The sequence below is a fragment of the Seriola dumerili genome, unplaced genomic scaffold, assembly GCF_002260705.1.
Source record: "Seriola dumerili isolate Sdu_G_001 unplaced genomic scaffold, Sdu_1.0 BDQW01000066.1, whole genome shotgun sequence".
In the NCBI taxonomy this organism is placed as follows: Eukaryota; Metazoa; Chordata; class Actinopteri; order Carangiformes; family Carangidae; genus Seriola; species Seriola dumerili.
Window position 1 is genome coordinate 4403224 of NW_019174321.1, and position 14485 is coordinate 4417708.

At 42.4% G+C, this 14485-nt stretch overlaps 1 protein-coding gene across 1 annotated transcript; it reads left to right on the plus strand.

The window, feature by feature from the left end:
- The first annotated feature begins 252 nt into the window (after positions 1-252).
- LOC111219440 (potassium voltage-gated channel subfamily A member 3-like) lies at positions 253-1813 on the plus strand. Its single transcript, XM_022742117.1, has one exon. It carries the CDS (start codon positions 253-255, stop codon positions 1804-1806), a length of 1554 nt encoding a protein of 517 aa, XP_022597838.1. The 3' UTR covers positions 1807-1813.
- Positions 1814-14485: the final 12672 nt, after the last annotated feature.

Sequence of the window (14485 nt, forward strand, 5' to 3'; positions counted from 1 at the left end):
GATTGGACGGGTGGCGGACGTATGTCAGACATATGCGCGCCGTGGGCGGGTGCCAACGTGTTTGGAGAGAAAAAAAACACACACAGGCAGAGGGGAGTGCCGCGCTTCACTGTGTGGATACGCACAGATAGGTGATGGTTAGAAGAGATGTAAGTGGCGTCGGCCTCAGCTCCCTAAAGCTGTAGGCTATGGCTGAGAGAGGCGTGGCGCACTCTGCCCCCCCACACCTCCCCAAGACCAATAACCACCTGTATGGATGAGCAGACCTCCAGCGTGATCCATTCGCCCTCGTCCGCCAGGCACAGGGGCAGCAACGCGTCTGACAGCCGGGGTTATGTCGAGGTGGAGAGGGGCGTGATGACGGTGGAAAACATGCTGGAGGAGTCCGCCGTGCTGTCGGCGCCTCACCTGTCGGTGGATCGATATGAGCGCGGCCGCCAGGGATGCTGCGAGAGGGTGGTGATCAACATCTCGGGCTTGCGTTTCGAGACGCAACTTAAAACTTTCAACCAGTTTCCAGACACGCTGCTGGGGGACCCCAGGAAAAGGATGCGCTACTTTGACCCACTGAGGAACGAGTACTTCTTCGACAGGAACAGACCGAGCTTTGATGCCATCCTGTACTACTACCAGTCAGGGGGGCGCATCCGGAGACCTGTTAACGTCCCTATTGATATTTTCTCCGAGGAGATGAGGTTTTATCAACTGGGTGATGAGGCCATGGAGAAATTCCGAGAGGATGAAGGGTTTATAAAAGAAGAGGAGCGCGTGTTGCCCAAAAATGATTTCCAAAAGCAGGTTTGGCTTTTGTTTGAGTATCCTGAAAGCTCGGGACCAGCGAGAGGGATAGCCATCGTTTCAGTGCTTGTTATTTTAATTTCTATTGTCATTTTCTGCATGGAGACTCTCCCGGAATTTCGGGATGAGAGAGACCAAGCCACGGTGGCACCCGCGGTCAACGGCACTGCTCCCTACGTGCCCAGCCCGTTCACAGACCCCTTCTTTGTGATAGAGACACTGTGCATCATATGGTTCTCTTTCGAGTTGCTGGTCAGATTTTTCGCCTGCCCCAGCAAAACTTGCTTCTCCAAAAACATCATGAATATCATTGACATTGTCGCCATCATCCCCTACTTCATCACTTTGGGGACAGAGCTGGCGGAGAGGCAAACCAACGGCGGCCAGCAAGCGATGTCCCTCGCCATCCTGAGGGTGATCAGACTGGTGAGAGTCTTTCGCATTTTTAAGCTCTCACGCCACTCAAAGGGACTTCAGATTCTGGGGCAGACCCTCAAGGCCAGCATGAGGGAGCTCGGTTTGCTTATATTCTTCCTTTTCATCGGAGTTATTCTCTTCTCCAGCGCGGTTTACTTTGCAGAAGCAGACGACCCCTCGTCCAGCTTCACCAGCATCCCAGATGCGTTTTGGTGGGCAGTTGTCACCATGACCACAGTCGGATACGGGGACATGCATCCGGTGACCATTGGTGGGAAAATAGTGGGGTCGCTGTGCGCAATAGCAGGCGTGCTGACCATTGCCTTACCCGTGCCTGTCATTGTGTCCAATTTCAACTACTTTTACCACAGGGAGACAGACGGAGAGGAGCACTCACAGTACGCGAACACGGGCAGCTGTGAGCACCTCCCCTCAGAGGAGCTGAGGAGGTCATGCAGCTCCTCGTCCCTCAGCAAGTCGGAGTACATGGTGATAGAGGAGGGCAACAACAGCGCGTTCAAACAGCCCAACTTCACCACCGAGAACAACCAGAACTGCGTGAACATCAAGAAGATCTTCACAGACGTGTAAATGAAGCCAGAGCGGATCATTTCTGGAGCATGAACACACTGTAGCTTTAATATTATTTTTTTATATAGCCGATCGTAATGTGTCAGTCCATATCTGTGGATGAACGCTGTGGAAATGTCCGTTTTAACAAGTAATTTATCTTTTTTTTTTTTTTTTTTTTTTTTTTTTCATTTACGCAAATGGAAAATTATCATTCTGCTCGTCTCCAGTGTAGATTCATGTGTTTCGAGTATTTCTAAGAGATGGAGAAGTATTAATGTGACGCACAAACACTTGCACTGGAAGAGTATTCATCCATATGCGATCCAAGCTGTTGTCGATATAAAAAAACAAACTACATTTAATGAAGAAATAAGCGGCTTGTTAAAACAGATATTTCTCGGTGTATATTGCCACATGATGCCTACATATCTTGATGTTATAATGCGGGAGTTGTCGGTGTTCATGATTGAGATACACGTGTAGCTTATAGTCTACTATGTTGTATGTATGCGTCAGTCAAAAACGACGTCTCGTGCTTCGTGGAGAGAAAAGTTTCATAGTCCAGTAATGTAAAGAATAGACTCTGGTCATTTTTACATAGCCAAATGCCTGTTTAGGTCATATTTAATATCATAACCTGTGGAGATATGGACTCTTGAGTCTTGTGCTGATTATTATTCAGGTAATAAACCGCAGAGTGGTGTAGATGGAGACGCTTATCATAAACTAATAAGTCGAGCTTTACGTCAAATTGTATTTTTATTCAGAACTGCCTATATAGCCTATATTAAATAAAACGAACATGAAGTGACCCCGACTCTAAATTTCATTATGGCCTTTTGGATAATTATTTATATCTTTTCAAATTTGGTCCAAAGAGAGAGAGCGAGGAAACGTATAGTGTGTGTGTGTGTGTGTGTGTGTGTGAGAGAGAGAGAGAGTTCATGTAATGACAGGATGAAAACAGAGTGGATGAAAGGAGGGAGAACGTGCAGCACGTCCTGCCTCCCTGCTCACTGAACCCGCCTTGTGATGCAGTCTCCATGACGACGGTGGTTTCCTGGGTAACCCCCACCAATGTTACCATGGCATTGTGTAGCGAGACTTCCCCACTGTGGTTCTTTGTCACCTTTATTCTCACCTTTTTGTCCTTGAAGGGGGAACTGTAGCTGCATGATTTTTTTTTTTTTTTTTTTCTTGATATCATGTAAAATTAACATGCGGAGTTTAATCATTTATCAGTTTCTAAATCGGTATCAATATTGTTGGTCGGTGAGGTTAATAACTTGTAGCTTCAGGTGGTGTATTGGCACATAGGTAGAAATGTGGATATCATAAGAAAAAAAAGTTGCTGCGTCAGTGCAGCCTGGCCTTCGTCTCCCTTCACTAAGACCACCTCGGCTGCTCAGTTTTTCAGATGTGAGCTCCATTCTCTGAGTTGGCATGCCAACTAAGCCTGACGTCAGCCACCTTTCATCCCCTCCAGCAGACACTCGCACGTGTGCTTGTAGCACAAAGTGACACTAACAAACAAACAGTGAAACTCAAAGGAGACCACTGAAAATTAATTACACGGCTGAATCTCATTTGGGCTTGCAATATGCATGAGAGCTTCTTAAAACTGCTAATGTGGCGGCTGCAGCAAATGGTTGTTTTCATGATTGATATGTTGATTATTTTTCCAGATTTATTAATGAATGATTTAATGTAATTTCTCCCAGAATACAATGGCTGCCCTGTCCTCAGATGTCTTGTTTTGTCTGACTAACTGACCAAAATCCAAAGATTTTCAGTTTACAGTGAGAGACAGCAGCAAACTTTCACAATGACTGAGATTGAATTGGAGAACATTTGACATTTTTGCATAGAGAATGATTTAAATGATTAATTTATCACCAGAATAGGTGCCAGTTAATGTTCTGTTGACTAATTAATCATAATAATAATTTCACCTCTAATTACTTTACTTTGTAGAGTAATAAGGAGTGCTCTCTCTCTGTCATTTTGTTGTCATTTGTTAGTAGCTTATATAATGAGGTAAAAAAGTTTTATAAACTACTTGCTGAATCATTAAGTAAAATAATGTTTGTAAAGCTGCTGAACTGTAGGCATAGTCCCGCCTGGTTTCATGCTGAGCTCTGCTGTTGTTGTTGTTGATGAATAGCTCTGCGCTGCCCTCTAGTGGATCATCTGAGTCAGTACTGTTGGGTAGGAGTTTAATATTGATCTTTCACTGATAATATTTAACTCCTTCTTATTAGATTTTAAAGCAACAGCCCCCCTGTGTAGCACTTATAAACACTGTAATGTAGTTGTAAGTGAATCTAAGTGTATATGAATGTATTTATCAACTACTCTAACGCCTCCTGTGGTCACTCACAAGTGGAGGCTGGTGTATAAACAGATAAGTAAAGACAATATATTATAACATAATCATATGGAATATATCTTCATAGGAGCAATTATTATTGACAAATACTGTATAATGTTAAACACTTAAATATCCTTATCTGTGTACAACTACATTACAGTGTATTATAAACCATGTATTAAATGTTTGTGTACTGCTAGTCAATGCTAATTGCAGGACTTAAGTGAAGTTCCACTGATTTGAAGAGGGAATATATTTTTGTGCCTTTTTATAAACGTGCTACTGAAATACATTGTATAATTTAATCCATGTTTTGTCCGAACTACCTTGACTCCCTGTGCCCTCTTTTAACACTCACTCAGAAACATTGTTTTATCAGCATGATGTTTCATGACTTTTCCAAAATGAATGATAACTGCTTATAAACAGCTACACAACTTGATTCATTTTAGGTCCTCAGCTGTAAAACATGGTTAAATACAAATGATTTTTCATTTAATCTGTATCTGTAATTCCTAAATGAGCCTATGTGGGTTTCCCTTAGTGGAGTATAGAAGAGTTTGTTCATAAGAGGTCGACAGGAAGTTAAACCTCTCTGGTGTATAACTGACCCTAATATCACCGTAGGAGAACATACTGTACGTTTTTCTCTATGGACGACATAACGAATGTCCACAGGAGTGGTCACTTTATTAGGTACACCTGGGCAGTGTAATGCAATCCCATTCAGCAGCTCTGCCGTAAATTCATCTACCGTTTATAATGTAGTTTATAATGTACAGTTTGTTCTGACATTGTCAAAAATGTGTAAATTAAATAATGCATTTATTTTTGAGGGGATAGTTTGAGGTGGTTGTTGTACTGAACTACTTCCTACCGAGAGGTCTTTCTCATTGTTTTTGGTTTTTTTTATTCTTTTCATTTACATCCATGAGAGGCAGAATATTAGAAACTCCTCTGAGTAAAATACAGTCCAGCGCGATACCATCACTAACTAAAACAGCTCATTTCATTTACACCTCGACGATGGTGTCGGCAAAAACTAAACTTTATAAACATCATAAAAGTAAAGTTTATAGCAAGACAGTTGTATTGGATTACATTTGACTGTACAGGTTTACCCAATAACCTGTCCACTGAGTGTAAAGCACATCAAATATTTTCCCTTCAACAAACGTGAAATCCCATTTATGGCAAAAGGAAGGGTTACAACTTCAGTACGCCTGCATATTGGGTTTTATTCAGATCAGAGAAAAATAAAAAATGTATACTGAAGAGTTAGAATTGCTATTGTTTATCATTGCTGTTATTACATTATTATTATACATTATTATTATACATGCAGCACTGGGGATTTGTGAGACCTCAAGCAGTGAGGAAGGAACAGTGTTTATCCTAGATCTGCATGGCCATGTGGCTCTCATGGGATTTCTCATGCAGGTCAGGAAACTACCTTAAAACTCCACCCAGAGGCTTCAATCTGACCCATAATTTCTGTTTCCCAGGAGACAAAGGGAAGTACACTTTGTGAGCCGGAAAAAAAAAACTCCTCCTTACTTACACTTTGCATGACTTTGAGGAAGCAAAGAATGGGACGTTAAGGTTACTTGAAATTCTCTCTGCAGTATCCCGGGCTGTTACAAAGCAAAATGTACGTTTGTAGCATCATATGGAAGCTCATGTAGTTTCTTAAACAAAGCTAAATTTAAAACAAGACATGAAGCCATGAGCAGAGTAGAAGAAAAAACTTTATTAGTGTTTGAAAACTGTATGTATAAATACCAAAATACCTGCAGAACGATTCGTATGATGTCTTATCAATGACAGATATCCTATAACCCGCTCTGGAACTTCTATTCATAATTGACTGTAACTACAAATTTACTATGAAAATAATTTGGCTAAATTTAAGTTAAATATTTGTTTGGTAAAGTTTGTTCTTGATGACAGTGATTTTAAAGGTCACCTGCCTGTTTTAGTAACGCCTGCTCCACATTTGATGCTTCATTTCTTCTACAAATCAGGCTCCACACACCGACATCGTAACATAAAATGAGTGTCCATACAGAATCTTTTTAATGTGACGCAGTTAAATTCACAGATTTTAGTTAATCCTTTTTCTGCTTTGCTGAGTCTTAAGTTTTACATGCGGAGCTACAAAGACCTGACTCCTCCAGGCCAGGTACCATGTGTCGCACAGCTCCAGGTGCTGTGTCTCAGAACTGCTGAGTGTCTTTGTTCCCTCTGTCTCCTCCACTGGAGTTAAAGTCCTTCTTCAATGTATTTTTAACCAGGGGGAGATGAAAACGTGCCTCGAAGTTATACCCAGCGCCGTTAATCATCTCCTGCAGAGGTCGACGGCAGCGCTAAAGGGACACCTGCAGTTCAGCCTGTCTTGTTCTGGCCTGTGGAGAGAGAAGCATCGGAGGTAAACTTGTTGGACCTTTAATAGGCTGATATATTGTGGCCTCATTAGGAGATTAATGTTGCTTTTCTTTAAATTATTAAAAAAAACTTATCAGTCATTTCTGTGTTTACTAATCTCAATTCAAGAAGCTCATTACAGAAGATGAATTACAAAATCTTAATTAAAGACCATATTTATTCAGAATTTGGGATCTCGTAACACCAATATTAGGAAAACACTCTTTTCTACATTCTTTCAATAAACTCTTTTCTTGCATTGTCTATGTAAGCTGGGTATCAAATTGTGTCATCATCGGACTGTGCAGTTTCCTCATCTCCACAGTGTTTTTGCATCTTTCTGCTCATTGTTTTGTTTCTGACTTGCACCTGCAGCAGACATCTGTTTTTCAGCAGAAGAAAAAGCTCTGATAAACGTAATGTTCACTACCTGCCCAGCACCAAACTGCTGATGGAGAAAAGTGAGCAACTAGTTGGTGAACAAAGTGCAGCATTTAGTGGCTGAAGAGCCAGATATTTCCCGGAGGAGTCTGTGGAGACACTGAATATTAGACTTACATTTGTCATGTTGCCAGAAACGCAAATCCAATTGGAGGCTAATGTTGCTCTGTCTCTGCTGGATGTGTGAATATGTAACTGTGAGCTAAGTTGTCTGCGACAACATCTGAAGTGATGTTATGTCAGAGTTGTTTTTTCACCTTGTTCCACTGCCACCAAGTGGCCAAAAAAATGTTTTATCAATTAATGCAGCCTTAACTGTCGTATTTGTAATCTCGGTCACTTAGCTCCTGATTTCAATCAAAACTTTGCCACTTTTAGGCAGTTTGTTTTTTCTGTGGAAAAGCTGCTTGTGTTTAGATAATATTTAACATCTGACAACTTTGGCTTTTGTTTTGTAGAAAAATATGTTTATACGTCAAAGAGTATCGTTCGGCTATCAGGAACCATTAGGTATTGAATTCACAGAAGTAACCGCTGGTTACATAATAACACTTGTTACTATAAATGTAAACAGATCCAACATAGAACACAGCCTTAAGAAAGATTTAAAGCATACAATACATTGCACACTTATGACTTGAAATGTTATGATATGTCTAATTGTCTCACTGTCCCTGAGTGGATGTCTGTGTGTGCGTATGAATGAGCATGCCTGAGGGCTGCACAGCTGTAAGACGGTCACAGCTGGTATGCCTGAACGCACTCTGCTGAGGGAGCCTGGTCATTAGAAAACAAAGTACAGGAGAGGACGTGTGCACAGTCTGCGCCGAGTCAGAGGCAAGGCACTCGCATATATAAGCTCGCATGTGTGATACACAAATACACACACACACCGACACACGGAGAAAACTGCAAGCAGTCAGCTCCACAGCTGGTCCTCCTCTCTGACACTGCAGCTCCAGGCGGACGAGAGGATACGAGTCCAGGATTGTGCTCGATTGTATCGGGTGGGGTGGTAGAGGAGACCCCGGGCTTCCCCTCTCGTCTCGTCTCCTCGCTGTCCTCATCATACCAACATTCACCACATGAGAGGAATGATGCCTCGCAGCAGCGCGCTACCTCTAATGATACCCTGCATGCCAGCATGGGGGAGTGTGTGCCAGGAGAGGTGCCGCTTGTCATCTTTGAACTTTACCAATGCACGTTCATGACACGCTGGTGAGGGAGAAGAGTAGAAGGCAGCGGCTGCATCTGGTGCAATTATTCACAGCTCTGCACATTTTTCTTCCTGCCCTGATGATATTTTTATGTGGTACAGTATTTGCCCTAAAACTGTAACTCAGTGCTGCCAAAAATAGAAACCATGAGACATATTGCCATTATTTCTCTGGGTGCCATTCATCCATCTGCTCTTTGGAGAAGATATAATGGCACTCTGGGGGCTATTCATAAAGTTCACTTTTCTGCATCAAGACTCAGTGTTCAGGGCTTTCAGTGAGACAAAGAAAAGCCCAGAGAGCATGTCGAAGAAAGCATGTATCCTCCCCCCAGAGGGCAGACACACTACAGCTGACAGTGAAACCAGTGTCCTATAGGTAGCTGTGGGATACGCTGGAGAACATGTCCTAGGTGTCGTGCTGGGAATCAAGGAAAAATAGTAATCCACATATTTTACACTACTGATTCATCTTTAACTAATGCGGCTGACTGCAGGGGAATGAAAAGTGCTTTGTCATCGTGCTGTAACTTTACCTGAAATATCCCAGCGGCACCAGAGACGCTGTAGGCGTGATGTCACCGCCCAGCCTCCTCCCACTGCTGCCCCCAGAAACGGTCTCCATGGTAACCAAATGAGGCTGAGCAAAAGATTCGCCCGACTACAGTAGCAATGCTGACCTCGAACAATTTCTTTTGATGCTCTGGTGTTTTTAGGCGCTTTCCAGGAGTCTGTTTATCCTAACCTTGACAGACGAGATTAAAATTGTTAGTGGGGGTGGGGTGGAGTCGGATGCCTTGTCAGGACCTTGTGACCCTGGAAACTGTGCAACCCTGGCTCATCCCTCAGGTGTCCTGTGAGTCAGAGTGGCTGTCGGGTCCAGCAGCAGCAGTGTCGACTACAGATGAGGCTGCTGCGTGAGGCTGAGCCAAATATTTTGGTTCCTTGATTCGTTGGCAAACAAAAAATACCTAGCATTGCATCATCACAGTGGCACAGTAGCAGTCACTGTAAATGCCACAAGTCCCATAATGTGCATCTGTGCTGCAGCAAACAAACACAACAGCCTGAATATATTTATTGCTCGTGCTTTAATGACATTTTTTTTTCATTTACATTTGAACAAGTAAAAGTGGAGCAAAACACTGATTAGCTAAAATATTCAAAGTCACTGCAGTATGCGATGCAAGTAAACCCGTACCCCTTTCACAGCCCTGCTCCGTATGTAAGAAGCTTAATGCCACAGACACACAAACAATCGGCTTTATTTTTATTCTCTCACCCTCCATACCAAAGGTATCTTGTTTCTAGTGTGACCTTGGTGTAATATAACCCAGTGCTCCTGAAGCAAGCACTTACCTTGACTTGAATTTCACTCACTCATACAGACACATTGTATAATGCAGCATAAGGGTATCCCTGCAACAGTGACACTGACTCACTCACTCACTGACTCATAGTCCTTCTCTTCGGCATCAGGAGAGCACACTGCATTGAATGAAGCCAAGTTTTTTTGTTTTTTCTTTCATTTTGCTGCTGTCAGTGCAAGTGACAAATGAAGAAGCCGTATACTGAAGTGTGCATGTGTGTTCTTGTCAGCAAAATGTTGCATGCTGTAACTTTTGACTTCCAGAGCAGCAGCTTGTGTCAATGCAGTAAACTGTTATCATGAGGAAAATGTCTCCAGGCAGCGACTAGTGTTATACAAACCCACAAGTTTAGATGATAAGCTCGTGCAGTGGGCGTGTGTGCAGATTTCTGTGAGGTTATCAGTCTAAGTGAGCCGCAGCTTGGCAGTATACCGCAGTGGACCAGTGTCCTTGTGTCTCTCCCCTGCTTTCTGGCTCTTTTCCAGCGTCTGCCCTCATCCTGCTGGGCCTCAATCTGACGCGCACGAATCTCTCCTTTCCCTCCCTTTTTTCTTCTCCTCCCTCTCTTTTCACACTGCTCTCTCTTCCCTGTCATTCTCTTCTTTAGCTCCATCTCTTTTATTCTCTGCCTCAGACGCACCGTTTAGCTCCAGGGGACACAGAGGACGACACCGGGAGCTGCATTGCTATATATTTGTGTACATAATCCACTCTTTTTATTCATTGCCTCCACTTGCCGAGCCCGCTCCCGTAGTTGTGTGTTTAACCTGGCCTCTTTTGCAGGGCACCTCAGTTTTCTATCTCCTGAGCAGTGATGCTGGAATGACTCATCTCCCAGAGGGTTAAATAAATTGAGTCTCAGTGAAGATGCATTGGAAATAAAAAAGTGTTTAGCAGCAAGGTTGTGGGATTGCTAGAAACCCCCGAGAGGAGTGGGGAAAAAAAACATGGTAGAAAATAGAAAATTGTCAGAATATATAGTATCAGTATCATTTTTATATTATCATTTTAGCATAAGATTCTCATTAAATATGGTGATGATTTTTGCATGGGAGAATTTGCTAATGAGAAATGAGGAACACAGGAGAGTGTTGCATCATCATATCTAGAAGCAGAAAATCTGTTTTAATGCAGCAGCAAATCTGAGAGTGAGCATGATATGCAGAGTTCATCTGTTCCATCTTACTGCATTGTGTTGACTATTGTATTGAGCTTGTAATAAGGAGTCATGAAGTTGCATTATCTTGGAATTCTGAGCATTTTGTTTGCAGCCTTTTCATACTCTGTGTGTGTGTGTGTGTGTGTGTGTGTGTGAAACCTGTGGCTGCTGCAATGCAGTATCTCAGAGCAAGGAGGTACAATAGATCTCCAGCGTCCATAAAAAGAGCACTGCACTCCAGAGACTGGGCTAAACAGCACCGACACTTGCCACTGATAAATATTCATGTCACATGGGAACTTTGGGCACTGCTAATTTTCTAGTAATTTTGTAACTACGGACTACATATACAAACTAGACATCGACCCACTGCATGTCCTTGGTTGGGCCGGGTATCGAACCTCAGGACTCTTCGGCACCGAAAACAAAATGTTCTTCAGACACTTTTAGGCAAATCAAGGAGAAAATGTATACTGAAAGCCTTTCTATAGTTAGCCATATTGATTTAAAATGCTGACCTCAGAGGACCTTCATCTGGGTGGAAAAAATAACAGATTGATTACACCTCATACTCTGCTATATATAGACAGCACACCAGAAATAAACATTACTCTTATCACATAATGAAATGTATTTGGTAGCGACTGAAAATTAGTTTTTATCACCAAGTGCTATATAAATCAGTCAAGGACCAAAAGTTGGCATTAAATGTCCGGACAGATTTATAGACTTGTCGACTTGCTCTCTAATCAGATAGTTGCTGATTTCAATTCAAATTTTGCCAATTTTAAACTTCCCATTGAGTCCAGTGCAGCCAGTACTCCTGTGCTTACTTTGTGTTCGTTTGAGGGAATTTGATTAAACACAACTTTATTGGGAATGTGCACCATGTCGGCACAATATAAAGTAGAATAATAAAGCTTTTAAATTAGACTTTGACACATTGTCTCATTTTAAGGCATGACAACAAAACCACCAGCACCAGCCATAGTTCATATTGTATTTCAATGGTGTAAAATGTCAAGTAATGCAATGACTAAAAACAAACTGGCATGCAGTGAAACTGGGGCTTTTGCTCACTTTACCTAGTTGGTAATCGAGCCTTGGAACTATTATTATTTATATCTATAATATTTCAATTGGAACTACAAGAGAAATATTTCAAATGAAAGCTGGCATCAGATCTTTAGTCTTGTTTACTTACTCTTACAGCCCTTAATCTAAGTCACATGTTTTGGAAATTTGGGGTGTCTTTGAGACCTACTTGTTAAAGGAGCTGTTTGTAAGTTTTACTACATAGTATTAACAACATTAACATTAACAGCTGTTTACTTACCAGTCTAAAAGAAACGTTCAGCATGAAACTTAATTCATTTACTCACCTGTCTCCAGCGGTGAAGAGCAACGCCAATGTTAACTCTTGTCTCTTTCATATCATCTACTGAAGTTAGCACGCTAACCAGCTAACCCCTGCCCTGTCTCGTCACTTTCCAATAGCGACTCACTGTAGCTTCCAATCTGCCCTGAAGACGTAGCGCTGCTCAGCGGATGAATTATAACCTCTTGTCTTGTAAACACAGCAATGACTGGAAGCTCTTGTCAAGTGACAGTCACCACCAGCTGCTCCTGGAGAGCGGCGGCAGAGAAAACTTAAACATAGCCCCTTAAGACACATTGCATTAAATGAAACCTCCTCACTTTGGTTCAGAGTACGTCTCTTGTCTGTCATACCTTCTCTCTCACCACACTGGCTTTCTGTTTCATTAGAAAAAGATAAAACAAACAATATTAATAATTTTGCCAGTTTTAGAGTGAAGATGTTAAGTGTCATTAGTTAAATGGAAAAAAAAGCTTTTGTAGAAAAGCATGTTGATGTATCTTAAAGGAAGGCATTTGTGTATACGTGTCGTTTTTTTTCTATCACCAGCAAAGCTCAGGTTTTGTATCAGCACAAGTATTTAGAAAATCTTCTGCTGGATATATATATGTCGTCTGACTGCAGAAAATCACTGTGTGCAGCTGAAGTTCAGATGGGACAAGTCAAGTAACTTTGTATTTTAACCAAAGACGTTGAAATCCTCCTTGTTGCATATGATTGGATGACCGCCTACAGATAAACCTGCAACAGGAAAAGGTCTCGGCATCAAGTGAAGAAATGACCCGTCATTCCTTAATAATGAACCTTCAGATTCCTCAAGTTCATTTTCTCTGCTTCCTGTCCCTGCGCCAAAACAACATCTGATGGAGAGGAGGATGAGTCCTGAAATCAATACCTCTTGGAAACAAATTCATCATTGACACCGTCATCGGCCAATTTACACAACCAGCCATTTTCGCGTCCCCAAATGATTAAAGCACGTACAGCGTTTACAGTGCTGGGACCCTTCGCTTTTAATTAAAGCAAGCCAGATAATGCAAAGTGAACTGAGCTTTAGAGCCTGCATTAACAGTCTTTGTAACGGGCCCCTGGTTCATAAATAATGGCTGTGCTGTCATGAGGAACCTGGGAAAGCCATTAAGAGATAGTGAGAGGTATCCGCATGTGTGGCAGCAGGCAGGCAGACAGACAGAAGGGACAACGCCGGGAGCCGTGCTGGTCTCAGGTCTGCCAGGAGTAACCTTGGCAAAGCTGAGTCGCACACAAATCATCCCGCTGGCCTCTCTAACACCTCCACCCCCCACCCCCCCATTCACCTCCCTCCCCTCCACGACCAAGGGATTCCCGCTGACCTTTGGCTTCTCTGGAGGTCACTTCTGGCCACGGTGCTTTCATTCCCACCTCCAATGATGATAATGGGGACAGGATTCACTATCGATCAGTTCTTACTTCATTCTGAATCCAGCAGGCTACCGTGATGGAGGGTTTGCTCTATTTTAGTCACCCTCCTATCTATTATTAATGAAGCTTGTTGCCAGGAAAGGTTACAAATATAACTGCTGTGCACTGAAAGTAAAAAAGAAACGGAAAAGGAATTACAAGGCAGACAGTGAATGTGTGATTGTTGTTGCCTCTGTGTATAATAATTTCAACATTAAAGCTCAGAGAAGACACCTGAATGAGAAGTATGTCTTCTTTCTGGTAGATTGTTCATGGGATAATTGAATCAAACAGCCACAGTCTAATAAAATGTCATGGTGATGCTTTCACTTCTATATTTTTCATGTTTTTCACTCAACCTTAAGATAATGGCATCTTGAAAAATAACATAAAATAAAACTGGCTCCAATAAAAAAAGCCCATTAATTTGGAGTTGCGGTTCAAAAACATGAAACAAACTGACCAACAGCATTGCTGCTGAACAATGCAGGAGATGTGTACCCCTTTAAATTGCCCACACTGCAGATAAGGTAAGGAGTGGTAGGCTACAGTGCGGATGGAGAGCGCGTTTTTTCGCCCTTGCTTTCTCATCACCAGCACGTCTCTTGGTATGCATAGCAATGCCCGACTGCAGGTTTGACTAAGCTTTATATACCAGCCCAGCGGCCACTGCTGACAACAGAAATATTTCAACCACAAATGTTTCTTTCACCCCCACCCCAACCCCACCCCTCAAAAACAAAATCTCCCACCTCCTGCCCAGCTGGGACCGTGCAGGTCCAATAAAAGCCGCGTTATATGTGTTCATGTGCATGTGTGAAACGCGGGGCTGTGGCTCAGTGAAATTGCATAATCTTCTAGCCCACTACGTAGGGCGATTCTTTCATCCATGTCGATT

Excerpts from the sequence above, each read along its gene's own strand:
- LOC111219440 (XM_022742117.1), top strand. The coding sequence starts at position 253 with ATGGATGAGCAGACCTCCAGCGTGATCCATTCGCCCTCGTCCGCCAGG.